Genomic DNA, 16,374 nt, shown 5'->3' with positions numbered 1-16,374 from the left:
AAAATTCAACACTGACACCAAACTTAGATCACTGTGCCCTACATTTCATTCAGATCTTCATATAGTTAAGCTTTGTGCTTAGGTCAGTTTCAGCATTCTGCAACAGAGCCATGCAACTTTGTGTCTGTGCATACATCTCGGAGAGTACAACAACAACCTACCAAAAGTAGATCACTGTACCTGGCAGGGAATTCATGTTTCCATGACCACTTTTCTGGTCAGCTATTAAGAGTTCTTGACTATCTTTAGAAATATCATGGGAGGTAACTCATGCAATAGCCATGTTCAGACTTCAGCACATATACTATTCCCTCATAATAATATTGTCCATGACAAGAACATTTAGTATTCTCTCATTATAACACTGTCTATTACAAGACTAGCACATACTATTCTCTCATTATAACACTGTCTATGATGACTAGCACATAATATCGCCTCATTATAACACTATGATATGAGTAGCACATACTATTCTAGTGACAAGACTATCACATGCTATTCCCTCATGAGAACACTGTCCATGGCAAACTAGCACATATACTACTCCCTCATTATAAGACAGTTTATGACAGGATTAGAACAAATAGTTTTCTGTCATTACAACACTGAATTTGACAAGACTAGAACACATACACTATTCCCTCATGATAACACTGTCAATGAAAATACTAGTACATACAACGTTTCCTCATTATAACACTATGACAAAACTAGCTCATACAACTTTCCCTCATTTTAACACTTTCTATGACAAAACTAGCACATACAATATTCCCTCACTATAACACTGTACATGACAAAACTAGCACATACAATTTTCTCTCATTATACACTATGACAAAACTAGCTCATACAATATTTCCTCATTATAACACTGTGTATGACAAGACTAGCACATACAATATTCCCTCATTATAGCACTATGACAAGACTAGCACATACAAAATTCCCTCATTATATTGTCTTCTCATTTCAGTTGTTTGCTAATACAGGACAAGTTCAGTTTGCTGAAGGACCATTTATAATTGTGCAGACTGAGCAAAATAAAACCTTGAAAGTATACATGAATACTATCACCAAGGTAATTTGTAGTGAAAGAAAAACAGTTATAAACTTGTTTTATATGTTAATAATGATATGAGTACTTTTTAGTAATAACAATAGGCATCACAAGATAGACACAATACAATAGACCAAACACCATATGGATACCATAGACCCACCACCATAGGGATATCATCGACCAAACACCATAGGGATAACTTAGACCCTGCACCATTGGGATACCAGAGACCCAGTACCATAGGGATACCATAGACCCAGCACTTTGGTGATACCATAGGCAGGGCACCACAGGGATTCAATAAACCCAGCACCATAGGGATACAACAAACTTAGCACCATATAGTTACAATAGATCTAGCACCATAGGGATACAACAAACCCAGTGCAATAGAGATTCAACAGACAAAGCGCCATAGGGATAACATAGACTCAGTGCTCTGGTGATACCATAGATGCAGCACTATAGGAATCTGATAGAACCAGCACCATAAGAACACCACATACACAGTACCGCATGGATGTCATAGACCCAGAATTATACAGATGCCATAGACTTAGCACTGTCAGGATACCATAGACCAAGTACCATTGGGATACCATCAACCCAACACCATATGGATGCCATGGACCCAGAACCATAGGGATACCATAGACCCAGAACCATAGGGATGCCATAGACCTAGCAACATAGGGATACCAGAGACAATGCACCATAGAGATACCATAGACCTAGCACTCTGGTGATGTCATAGACTCAGCACCATAGGGATACAACAGACATCACCATAGGGATACAACAAATCCAGCACCATAGGGATAACATAGACCCAGCTCCATAGGGATACCATAAACCTAGCACCATAAGGATAGAAATAGACCCAGCACCATAGGGATACAACAAATCCAGCACCAGATGGATGCAGCAGACACAGCACCATAGGGATACCATGAACCTAGCACCATTTGCAATACAACAGACCCAGCACCATAGGGATACCATAGACCTAGCACCATTGCAATACAACAGACCCAGCACCATAGGGATACAACAAATCCAGCACCATAAGGATACAACAGACCCAGCACCATAGGGATACTATAGACCTAGCACCATAGGGATACAGCAAATCCAGCACCATAGGGATACAACAAATCCAGCACCATAGGGATACCATAGACCTAGCACCATAGGGATACAACAAATCCAGCACCAGATGGATGCAACAGACACAGCACCATAGGGATACCATGGACCTAGCACCATTGCAATACAACAGACCCAGCACCATAGGGATACCATAGACCTAGCAACATAGGGATATGACAAATCCAGCACCATGGTGATACAACAAATCCAGCAGCATAGGGATACAACAAATCCAGCACCATAGGGATGCCATAGACCTAGCACCATAGGGATACAACAAATGCAGCACCATAGGTATACAACAAATCCAGCACCAGATGGATGCAACAGACACAGCACCATAGAGATACCATGGACCTAGCACCATTGCAATACAACAAATCCAGCAGCATAGGGATACAAACAAATCCAGCACCATATGAATACAACAAATCCAGCACCATGGTGATACAACAAATCCAGCACCATAGGGATACAACAGACCCAGCACCATAGGGATACAACAAATCCAGCACCATATAGACCATATAGAGGAATGATGTACAACATTACAGTGATATAGTACTTAAAATGTGTAATACCATAAACCCAGAACTGCCATTATGTACTGGCAGATCTTGATCTGTGTTGTATGTATGTATGTATGTATGTATGTACTTACATGTATGTATGGATGTATATGTATGTATGTATGTGTGTGTGTGTATGTGTGTGTATATGTATGTATGTATGTATATATGTATGTAGGTAGGTAGGTAGGTATATAGGTAGGTAGGTAGGCATGTAGGTAGGCATGTATGTATGTATGTATGTATGTATGTATGTGTGTATGGTGGATCCAACTGATCATGGACCAGATTTTCTCGTATATTATGCACTTGCTGATCTGGATGTGTGTTGTTTATATGTATGTATATCACCCTTTCTCAGCAGTAAAATGCAAATAGCTGGTAGAAAATGCAGAAGAATAAATGTTATTTAATTCAATTCATTTCATTAAATCAAAATGATTAACATATCCACCATCATTTACAAATCTTTCATTCACACCAGTATAAAGATGACCACACAACTATGCCATCATTATTGAGCCCCAAATTACAAAAAAAAAGATTAACCAAGATATCTATGTGACCATCTTGTTTTGCTTTAGAATTTTAATCACAGTGATACAGAAGACTTTGTATATTGGGATATTGATTGTTGAAAAGGTGGTTGTTTTGATATCAACAGTAAATATTTAAGATTTTCACCCTTACCTAAAAGAACTACAGCAAAAACACCTGATGACTGGGAAAGCTTTTTTAATTTCAAAAATACAATAAACATTATCAAAAACAAGGATGTATTTGCATGACTAATGATTAATAATGAAAAGTCATTATCAGCATCTAAAAAAATTGAGGACTCTTCCTTGACAGTGAAATTTTAAATTTTGAATGAATAAATGCTAAGTGAAAATGAAGATATAACATAATTGGTAGCTGATAAAACTATCTTGCATTTGTTCCAACATATTTGTAGAATAATTGACAAAATAATACAAAAATATATTAATATATTCTTAATAATATGATTTAGTGATATGTTATGTTAGAATAAAAATTTAGAAAATGAATCAAAATGAATCGCAAATTTGCCTGATTACAATGATCTCAATAATTGTGGTAAGGTGCAATATAAATACTATAGGATTAATATTTCTTTATTAAAGTAAGGAACTGTGTATTGAATTATTATAAAACATTTATCAAAAGTGATTAGACATATTCTTCAAATTTTAATCTAGACTATTTCAGTAACATGTGTTTCATATTTTTTATAATAAATAAAGCCTTCACTTCAGTTCAAAACTTTGTCAGATATCAAAAACATTAAAGTTAGAGTAAGTAGGACAAAACATTAGATGGTATTCAGTCTGAATCAAGTTAGAGTAAGCAGGACAAAACATTAGATGGTATTCAGTCTGAATCAAGTTAGAGTGAGTAGGACAAAACATCAGATGGTATTCAGTCTGAATCAAGTTAGAGTAAGCAGGACAAAACATTAGATGGTATTCAGTCTGAATCAAGTTAGAGTAAGTAGCACAAAACATTAGATGGTATTCAGTCTGAATCAAGTTAGAGTAAGTAGGACAAAACATTAGATGGTATTCAGTCTGAATCAAGTTAGAGTAAGCAGGACAAAACATTAGATGGTATTCAGTCTGAATCAAGTTAGAGTGAGTAGGACAAAACATCAGATGGCATTCAGTCTGAATCAAGTTAGAGTAAGTAGGACAAAACATTAGATGGTATTCAGTATGAATCAAGTTAGAGTAAGTAGCACAAAACATTAGATGGTATTCAGTCTGAATCAAGTTAGAGTAAGTAGGACAAAACATTAGATGGTATTCAGTCTGAATCAAGTTAGAGTGAGTAGGACAAAACATTAGATGGTATTCAGTCTGAATCAAGTTAGAGTAAGTAGGACAAACCATTAGATGACATTCAGTCTGAATCAAGTTAAAGTAAGTAGGACAAAACATTAGATGGTATTCAGTATGAATCAAGTTAGAGTAAGTAGCACAAAACATTAGATGGTATTCAGTCTGAATCAAGTTAGAGTAAGTAGGACAAACCATTAGATGACATTCAGTCTGAATCAAGTTAAAGTAAGTAGGACAAAACATTAGATGGTATTCAGTCTGAATCAAGTTAGAGTAAGTAGGACAAAACATCAGATGGTATTCAGTCTGAATCAAGTTAAAGTAAGTAGGACAAAACATTAGATGACATTCAGTCTGAATCAAGTTAGAGTAAGTAGGACAAAACATCAGATGGTATTCAGTCTGAATCAAGTTAGAGTAAGCAGGACAAAACATTAGATGGTATTCAGTATGAATCAAGTTAGAGTAAGTAGCACAAAACATTAGATGGTATTCAGTCTGAATCAAGTTAGAGTAAGTAGGACAAAACATTAGATGGTATTCAGTCTGAATCAAGTTAGAGTGAGTAGGACAAAACATTAGATGGTATTCAGTCTGAATCAAGTTAGAGTAAGTAGGACAAACCATTAGATGACATTCAGTCTGAATCAAGTTAAAGTAAGTAGGACAAAACATTAGATGGTATTCAGTATGAATCAAGTTAGAGTAAGTAGCACAAAACATTAGATGGTATTCAGTCTGAATCAAGTTAGAGTAAGTAGGACAAACCATTAGATGACATTCAGTCTGAATCAAGTTAAAGTAAGTAGGACAAAACATCAGATGGTATTCAGTCTGAATCAAGATGGAGTAAGTAGGACAAAACATTAGATGGTATTCAGTATGAATCAAGTTAGAGTAAGTAGGACAAAACATCAGATGGTATTCAGTCTGAATCGAGTTGGAGTAAATAGGACAAAACATTAGATGGTATTCAGTATGAATCAGTTAGAGTAAGTAGCACAAAACATTAGATGGCATTCAGTCTGAATCAAGTTAGAGTGAGTAGGACAAAACATTAGATGGTATTCAGTCTGAATCAAGTTAGAGTAAGTAGGACAAACCATTAGATGACATTCAGTCTGAATCAAGTTAAAGTAAGTAGGACAAAACATTAGATGGCATTCAGTCTGAATCAAGTTAGAGTAAGTAGGACAAAACATTAGATGGTATTCAGTCTGAATCAAGTTAAAGTAAGTAGGACAAAACATTAGATGGCATTCAGTCTGAATCAAGTTAGAGTAAGTAGGACAAAACATCAGATGGCATTCAGTCTGAATCAAGTTAGAGTAAGTAGGACAAAACATCAGATGGCATTCAGTCTGAATCAAGTTAGAGTAAGTAGGACAAAACATCAGATGGCATTCAGTCTGAATCAAGTTAGAGTAAGTAGGACAAAACATTAGATGGTATTCAGTCTGAATCAAGTTAAAGTAAGTAGGACAAAACATCAGATGGCATTCAGTCTGAATCAAGTTAGAGTAAGTAGGACAAAACATTAGATGGTATTCAGTCTGAATCAGATAAAGGATATATCGAGGTAAAAATGTTTACTGATTTTTGCAAAACCTATTCTTAATTTTGGTCTTGTTTTAAGACATCATTTTAAAGTTTCTACCAAATTTTCCCCATGCACCAAAGGTTCAATTGTGCACAATATATCTGTCATTTTAATCCAGATTTAGTCCTTTACTGCCAGTAATCTGTACATGTTTTTCGATTTCTCCATGAAGTTTACTTCACATTCTCTGTCATCATCATCAAAGATAACTATCTCCACAGCATACCAGTTTGTTTGATATACAGCTGCCATGAAGATGCCAACCTTTATTTTGACATCACCTGTACTTTGAGTGCATTGTGTGGATTCTGGCATTTTCACATTCAGTTTTATTCTCCAGGGTGGCACCATCTGTATTTGTTTTTTCAACGATTTCTGTTGTTGATGGTGACAAATCATTGCATTATATTTTAACTACTGTACATGTATCACAATGTTTTCCCTCTTTTTACTGATTACAACAACAACTAGTTTATCTTGTTTTCAATGTTAATTTGTTGGCATGAAGTTTCATTATGTTTTTAACAAGTCTGATTGCAGCACTGTCTTCACCTCATATTTGTTCTCATCAATGGCACTTTTTTCAGCTAATGAAATTTTACCTCCTTCATGCTAAAACTTTCAGCTCACTTGATAAATTGGCATGAATTTTGAATGGTCACATTTCCTTGCCAGATGGCTTCATCTGTCAAGCTTTTGGTCATGCCACCCATGCCATCACATGGCCCCTTCATGTGGCCTGCCTCAAAGATATTCCAATTTTAGCCTGAAAACTATACCGTTCTTTGTGAGTTGCATTTATATGGAAAATAAACCTGTTCTGGTATTGACTTGATGGGAAATCAATTCAGTAATGAAGAACTCTGACATTTTTATTAATGGTTTTTATCTGAGGAATCAAACTATCAAGAAATGCACAGACTGTACTGGCTGAGTTTCATCAGATATAACAATTGATTTTTGACTCAGCTTTCCTCCACCTCTGTAACAACAGGATGAAATATAACCACTGTTTGATTTGAGTAAGCTGTCTGGACTTCATCAGGGAAACAATAGGCGAATTCTCAGCAAAATTCATTTGTAAGATCATTTCATGTTCTTTCAGATTTTCTTTAAGGCAACACTGTACCTGGTACTGTTTTCGAACCCTATCATCATGTTGGCAGAAACCATTGATTACTTTCTTGACATTCTGTATTAAATTAGGCTTGTAAATTTGATTTCTCTTTGGTCATTTTCATTTTTTGAACACCATTTTCAAGGGTCACCCTTTTCCATACATGGAAATGGACAATGTTTGGAACAGTTACAGTGAGTTTGTCCAGACCTTTGTCAACTTGAATGATGATATTTTCAAGATTTTCACTAATATGCACACCTTCTTACCAAAGGACCTGAATTTTCAGTGCCATATTTTGATGTCATATACAACGGCATGCATTTTGTTTTGGTTGAAAACAGCAAAAAAAGGAGACACACAGGTTAATATTATGCACTGAAGACAAACCATGCTTAAAATCTTCCTGATGTAAACTTCAATACCAAATGGAAAGGGTGAATACCTATAAAAAAAAATTGTAAATCTTTTCACATTGTCTTTCTAAAGGTTGTTCTAGAAGTTGTGCACATGTCAAGCAATGTCATGTGACAAGTAACATGATCTTAATAGATATCATCAAACCATATTTTCCTATATCTGCATACCATAAATAATGATCATGTATGTATATTTCATGTGTTTTTGTTATTTTCAGAAAATTTAATCTACAGCAAATTCTTTTCTACAATACAGATATTGAAATAATTGAGTGGTATCAATGGTGTAACACGAGTGGTATCAGTGGTGTAACACATGAGTGGTATCAGTGGTGTAACACATGAGTGGTATCAGTGGTGTAACACATGAATGCTATCAGTGGTGTAACACATGAGTGGTATCAATGGTGTAACACATGAGTGGTATCAGTGGTGTGATAACATTTGAGTGGTATCAATGGTGTTATAACATACCAATCTGATTTTAGATAGTAACATATGTATCATTGTTTTTCAAACATTCAGATTTACAAATTTGCATAATAAATGTCAATTAAAGATTGTGAAATTTGAGCCAAATCAATATACTAACTTTCTACCACTCATACTGAAGGTGTTGGCTAAAATTGTCGTAGATATTAGTGCTATGCCATTAAGAATTAGTCACTATTTTGAAAGCATAACGTGTGTGTCTTTATTGTGGCAACAAACATAATTTAATTAAGAAAACAAAAAGAAACATTCATTTCATATATATCAGCATTTGCCTGGCAGAAAATTGTTAATCATAAATGACAATTCTCAATATGTGACATACAATATAGCAACAGCAGAACTTAAAAATATAATTTGCATGTAATACAACAAGAATAACATATCCTTCATTTTGTGGCTTTAAATTTTAATAATTTTTATGTGTACCAATTTCCGAACCAAATATAATTTTATTCTCTGAAGGTATAAATTGTATGTTAGAATTAAAGCTTATATAGCCTGTCAGTTTATCTTATTTTTGCATCTAATAAAGTGCAAAATAGGTTTGCAGAGAAAGGGTGTTATATGCATGGTGGATCCAACTGCACAGTATAAAAAAGATCTGCCAGCATATCATGCACTGGCAGATCTGGGTACCACAGCCACAATGGAAACCTTAGCAGTTAGAAAGAAGTCTGTCTTGAATTACTGGTGAAAAAGTTTGGAAAGTAAAGTGATGGTCCCTTTGAGGACTTGTGTTTTATTATCAGACATCAAATTTCATATCACAGTGATGGATGATTGGAAGATTTGAACACCATTTTATTTGTTCTCGCTCTCATTTTCCAGATACATTATCTTCTCTTTTTCAGCTGTACCCAATTAAAGCTGGTGACATAGTCAAGGTTATAAATGACATGGAGAAAGTGAAGAAAGGTCAAGTGAAACACGGAGGGTGGCAAGACACTTTTCAATCAGTAAAAAGTTTACATACAGTTGATGCATTACACCACACAGTTTTTACATTACACCATACAGATGATGCTTTACACCATACAGTTTTTACATTACACCATACAGTTGATGCATTACACCATACAGTTGCTACAATACACCATACATCCATAATACATGGAGGGTGGCAAGAACTTTTATATCAGTAAGAAGTTCACATACAGTTGATACATTACACCAAAACAGTTGACACATTACACCATGCATTTGACATATTACACCATACATTTGACATATTACACCATAAAGTTGGCACAATGCACCATACAGTTGACACATTGCACCATACAGTTGTCACATTACACCATACATCTAGAATGCACCTTATTTTTCCCCCTCATATTTTGACTTTAAACAACTTAGTGAACACCTTCTACTTAGAGAAAACTTAAATTGTGATTAATAGGTCTACATGTAAATTTTCATTTTTTTTTTTAAATTGCTGAATATGTATGCATAGAATATAAACATCACATGAAACACAATCCTAGTTATATTGTGCTGTACCATTAGTAAAGGTCAAGTACAGTTCTGGTTATATAGTGTTGTACCATTAGTAAAGGTCAAGTACAGTTCTGGTTATATAGTGTTGTACCATTAGTAAAGGTCAAGTACAGTTCTGGTTATATAGTGTTGTACCACTAGTAAAGGTCAAGTACAGTTCTGGTTATATAGTGTTGCACCATTAGTAAAGGTCAAGTACAGTTCTGGTTATATAGTGTTGTACCATTAGTAAAGGTCAAGTACAGTTCTGGTTATATAGTGTTGTACCATTAGTAAAGGTCAAGTACAGTTCTGGTTATATAGTATTGCACCATTAGTAAAGGTCAAGTACAGTTCTGGTTATATAGTATTGCACCATTAGTAAAGGTCAAGTACAGTTCTGGTTATATAGTATTGCACCATTAGTAAAGGTCAAGTACAGTTCTGGTTATATAGTGTTGTACCATTAGTAAAGGTCAAGTACAGTTCTGGTTATATAGTGTTGTACCATTAGTAAAGGTCAAGTACAGTTCTAGTTATATAGTGTTGTACCATTAGTAAAGGTCAAGTACAGTTCTGGTTATATAGTGTTGTACCATTAGTAAAGGTCAAGTACTGTTCTGGTTATATAGTATTGCACCATTAGTAAAGGTCAAGTACAGTTCTGGTTATATAGTATTGCACCATTAGTAAAGGTCAAGTACAGTTCTGGTTATATAGTGTTGTACCATTAGTAAAGGTCAAGTACAGTTCTGGTTATATAGTATTGTACCATTAGTAAAGGTCAAGTACAGTTCTGGTTATATAGTGTTGTACCATTAGTAAAGGTCAAGTACAGTTCTGGTTATATAGTGTTGTACCATTAGTAAAGGTCAAGTACAGTTCTGGTTATATAGTATTGCACCATTAGTAAAGGTCAAGTACAGTTCTGGTTATATAGTGTTGTACCATTAGTAAAGGTCAAGTACAGTTCTGGTTATATAGTATTGTTCCATTAGTAAAGGTCAAGTACAGTTCTGGTTATATAGTGTTGTACCATTAGTAAAGGTCAAGTACAGTTCTGGTTATATAGTGTTGTACCATTAGTAAAGGTCAAGTACAGTTCTGGTTATATAGTGTTGTACCATTAGTAAAGGTCAAGTACAGTTCTGGTTATATAGTGTTGTACCATTAGTAAAGGTCAAGTACAGTTCTGGTTATATAGTATTGTACCATTAGTAAAGGTCAAGTACAGTTCTGGTTATATAGTGTTGTACCATTAGTAAAGGTCAAGTACAGTTCTGGTTATATAGTATTGTACCATTAGTAAAGGTCAAGTACAGTTCTGGTTATATAGTGTTGTACCATTAGTAAAGGTCAAGTACAGTTCTGGTTATATAGTGTTGTACCATTAGTAAAGGTCAAGTACAGTTCTGGTTATATAGTGTTGTACCATTAGTAAAGGTCAAGTACAGTTCTGGTTATATAGTGTTGTACCATTAGTAAAGGTCAAGTACAGTTCTGGTTATATAGTATTGTGCCAAGTAGGAATCAAAAACAGTCCTGGTTAAATGCAGTACAATAGTCTTGTTAGAAATCATCTATGTGCACGTTTGGTTATAAGTGATTGAAATTTAATCATATACACTGATTTCTCATCATGATACAGTTTAAGGGAGCTATAAAAATGTATTTTGTTTTATGTGAGGTCACCTTATAATGGTTTACCTTTTGCATCATATTACTGTATTGCTATTGCATAATGTAATGTGATTCACGACCATATAACCATCTTATACAATGTACCATGTTATATGAGAAGCTGTTTTTAACTTGGGTACATTATGCACACCATATACCATGGTACATTATACACACCTTATACCATGGTACATTATGCACACCTTATACCATGGTACATAATACATGCCTTCTGCTGTCTTATACCGGGATATGTTATGCACACCATTATACTGGGATATATTAACAATGCCTTATATTAGGGTACATCATACACATCACATACTTGGGTACAATATACACACGTTATGCTGGGTTTTGTTATACACACCTTATGATGTGGTACATTATATATGCCTGACACTAAGGTACATTGTAGACCTTATCCCTAGTACATGGATGGTGTTATACTGAGGTGTCTTATAGTGGGAGTCCACTATAGTTTATTTGCATACAGAAAACCTTAAAAAGGACACTCAACAGGCCACAGAATGTTGTTTTATGTACAGCCATAATTATAATTTTAATAACCTTAGATGAAGTGGTTTAAGAATGGTATTCTTTTTGAGTATGTGTCCATTGTATTGGGGTGGCTGCTAAGGTAGTTTCACTGTATGAGTTTTGATGATTGTGCTTGTACATTGGCTAGGGTACAAATTAAACCAGAGATGTTTTCACTGATTTGTGTCAAATTTTTGTCTAGAAACTCAATTTAATTGGAAGATTATGGCAACTCAAATTGATGTAAAAATTTTCCAGCTTCTTGGGACCGAGGGACAGGTGGAAAGAGTGGATGACTCCGGAGACATTCATGTCTTGATCCAAGGTCAGAGTGTTTTATTCAACCCGACCTGCCTCCAGAAGATAGATCGACCTGACAGTGGAATGTTGGAAGTGCAGGAGAAGACAGTATTAGTCAGTGAATCAAAATACTCAAGGGCAAGAACAAGATGTACGTGGTTATAAAAAGAAATTTTGTTAAGCAGGTTTGCCAGGTGTGGCAGGCCATGCACATCAGTCTTAGAGATTAAATACCATGGTATATTCTATGTATACTGTGGTATTGATTAATATATTATGTGGGACTGAAATATATGCCATATAGACTCACTTGTAAGTCATCTACATAAGCAAACTACATAGACCCAGATCTGCTGCTGTAAATAACTGAAATGTCAATGAGTAATGTTTATACGACAGCTCAACTTCTGTCATATAGACTCTTCCAGGTAGATAAGCACCATTTCCTTGTATCATATAGACTCTTCCAGGTAGGTAAACACCATTTCCTTGTATCATATATATCATATACATTCTGCCAGGTAGGTAAGCACAGTTTCCTTGTTTCATATAGACTGTGAGGGAGTACAATATACTGTATATACAACGAGGGATTGTTGTTGTTGTTGTTGTTGTAGTGTTTAACACCAATTTTCAGCACACAATAGGCTATACATGGCGGCCAGTATTAATGGTGGAGGAAGAACCAGGGAAAACCCCGAAAAGAACCACCGACCCACAAGAAGCTACTGGCAAGCTTTCTCACATACCGACACTGGCTGAATCTGAGACTCAAACCCACGCAGGCAGAGGTGAGATGACAGTGATCCATAACGGAGAGCGCTTTAGACCACTTGGCCACTCGGGGCCCCCTACAGCGAGGAAATATAGTATCCTGTTAATACTGAGGGTATATAGTATAATGTATATATTGCATTATTGTGAAGGTGTATGGTGTTCTGTATATACTGCATTGTACTGAGGGTGTATGGTGTCCCATATATACTGAATTATAGTGAGGGAGTATGGTATCCTGTATATATTGCATTGTACTGAGGGAAGATGGTGTCCCATATATACTGCATTATAGTGAGGGAGTATGGTGTCCTGTGTGTACTTCATTGTAATGAGGGAGTATGGTGTTCCATATATACTGCATTATAGTGAGGGAGTATGGTATCAAGTTTTGTAATGAGGGAATATGGTGTTCCATATATAATGCATTATAGTGAGGGAGTAATGTATCCTTTAATTACTGCATTGTACTGAGGGAGGATGGTGTCCCATATATACTACATTATAGTGAGGGAGGAGGGAGCATGGTGTCCCATATATACTGCATTATAGTGAGGGTTTATGGTATCGTGTATATGCTCACATATAAGATGAATCTAACTGCAAACAACATAGACCCTGATCTGCTTTAATATAACAGGATGACAGATCAGGGTCTATGTTGTTTGCTCAGCTGATTACTTTTAACATTCTGCATAGACCCAGATTGCTGGCATAATTTCTTTCCAACAATTTCATCATTTAGGTTTGTTTCTGTTTTAACCATTGGTAACTTTGATGTGTAGAATTAGTCAGTTAAGTTCATTCATTTTCACTAGATTACCCTTCATTCCACAGTCAGTGATGAATCACTTGCACTGTTGTGAGTCCCTTCTATTATAAGTTCTCTGATACTGTGAAGTCACAAATTTACATGTTACTGCCCAATTTGTGTTGATTTCATTATTGCTGTAAATTGCAAATTTAAAGTCCTAATGAACATTTCTGATCCACTAGGGAAATAATCTAGGAAAAAAAAACCCTCAGTAATCTGTCTGTGAAACTCTAGGACCAAACCCCACCTCCAGTAATCCATCTGCAAAACTATATGACCCCCTGAACCCAGTAATCTGTTAGTGATCTATGTGTGAAACTATATGATCCTCCAGCAAGTGACATGTTTGTGAATCTCTAGGACCCAACCCCCTCCCATGTGATCCATCTGTGAAACTATATGACCCCTCCCCCCAGTAATCTGTCTGTGAAACTCTAGGACCCCTACCCCAACAGTGATCCATCACTGAAACTATCACTTTGCACCAAAGTTGCTAAATAAATGACTCTGCTATCTGGCGATTTACTATCCAGTTTTGGATATTATCCCTATGCTGACCAACTCTTGAGGTCAAGTCCGTATGTTAAGAGCAACAAATTAGTTACAAACACTTGGCCCCATTACTTTGTTAATTTTCATGACTTACTGAAGTCAGTCTCTTGGAAGTAATTTTAAACAGAGAATTCTTTCAAAAAAAAATGTGTTAATACATGTTTTTGCAAAGCGTAAAATTGCAGATGCTTATTGGAGCACTTACATTGTTAAGTCTTCATTTTCGGATCAGTGAAGTTTTGCATGATGTAAAGCTTTTCAGTTTCAGAGGTAAGTAAATCTTGCTTGTTGTTCACAATCCCATGATGCCTAATTAGAAGTGATTGGTTTAAAAAATGCTGGAACTTGTGAAATTTTGTGACACTATATGACTCCTCCTCCCTTCAGTAATCTGTCTGTGAAAATCTATGACCCAAACCCCAATAGGACCCCTTCAGTTCACATATTTAAATACTGGTGAAAATGTCACTTTTTGCAAAAAAATTAAAAATTACTACCCGTGATAATAGATGAACTGACAGAACATTTTTTTCCACACATATTATCAAGGGCTGGGGTAATGTTGCAAGTTAATAAGGTTACAACTTTTAAATGCAAATAATTTGTAATGTTAAAGGCAATATACTTTTATAACAGTGAAATTGAGTATCTCTCTCATATAATGGATTCAAAACTGAATGAAAACAGAAACGTTCACATTTAACCTTGAATGCTTTGATATCTGTCATTAACTACAAGTAATGATATAATACCATGACATGTATGAGTTCATACTGTGTATGTATAATACCATGACATGTATGAGTTCATACTGTGTATGTATAATACCATGGCATGTATGAGTTCATACTGTGTATGTATAATACCATGGCATGTATGAGTTCATACTGTGTATGTATAATGCCATGGCATGTATGAGTTCATAATGTGTATGTATAATACCATGGCATGTATGAGTTCATAATGTGTATGTATAATACCATGGCATGTATGAGTTCATAATGTGTATGTATAATACCATGGCATGTATGAGTTCATACTGTGTATGTATAATACCATGGCATGTATGAGTTCATACTGTGTATGTATAATACCATGGCATGTATGAGTTCATGCTGTGTATGTATAATACCATGACATGTATGAGTTCATACTGTGTATGTATAATACCATGGCATGTATGAGTTCATACTGTGTATGTATAATACCATGGCATGTATGAGTTCATACTGTGTATGTATAATACCATGGCATGTATGAGTTCATGCTGTGTATGTATAATACCATGGCATGTATGAGTTCATGCTGTGTATGTATAATACCATGGCATGTATGAGTTCATGCTGTGTATGTATAATACCATGGCATGTATGAGTTCATGCTGTGTATGTATAATACCATGGCATGTATGAGTTCATACTGTGTATGTATAATGCCATGGCATGTATGAGTTCATACTGTGTATGTATAATACCATGGCATGTATGAGTTCATACTGTGTATGTATAATACCATGGCATGTATGAGATTATACTGGGTATGTATAATACCATGGCATGTATGAGTTAATACAGGGACTGTATAATACCATGGTGTGTATGAGTTCACACTGGATATGTATTATACCATGATATGTATGAGTTCATACTGGGTATGTATAATACCATGGTGTGTATAAGTTCACACTAGGTATGTATAATACCATGGTGTGTATGAGTTCATAATGGGTATGTCTAATACCATGGTGTGTACGAGTTCATAATGGGTATGTATAATACCATGGTGTGTATGAGTTCATAATGGGTATGTATAATACCATGGCATGTATGAGTTAATACAAGGTGTGTATAATATCATTGTGTGTATGAGTTCATGCTGGGTATGTATAATACCATGGCATGTATGAGTTAATACAGGGACTGTATAATACCATGGTGTGTATGAGTTCACACTGGATATGTATT

General features: G+C 35.3%; 1 protein-coding gene across 2 annotated transcripts in view; it reads left to right on the top strand.

Annotated features, from left to right (window-relative positions):
• Window positions 1-16,374, top strand: part of LOC149782445 (E3 ubiquitin-protein ligase MIB2-like) — a 174,729-nt gene that overhangs the window by 51,745 nt on the left and 106,610 nt on the right. For both annotated transcript variants that reach the window (XM_089933859.1, XM_089933860.1), the window contains 3 exons: window positions 980-1,084; window positions 9,126-9,230; window positions 12,229-12,421. In XM_089933859.1, coding sequence (XP_089789985.1) covers window positions 980-1,084; window positions 9,126-9,230; window positions 12,229-12,421 — 403 coding nt within the window. The remainder of the gene's footprint in view (window positions 1-979; window positions 1,085-9,125; window positions 9,231-12,228; window positions 12,422-16,374) is intronic.

This window comes from Sinohyriopsis cumingii, chromosome 15, assembly GCF_028554795.1.
Source record: "Sinohyriopsis cumingii isolate HCF-2022 chromosome 15, ASM2855479v2, whole genome shotgun sequence".
NCBI classification, from domain to species: Eukaryota; Metazoa; Mollusca; class Bivalvia; order Unionida; family Unionidae; genus Sinohyriopsis; species Sinohyriopsis cumingii.
The sequence above is the reverse complement of the archived record's forward strand: the minus strand, read 5'-3'. Positions and strand labels throughout refer to the sequence as shown.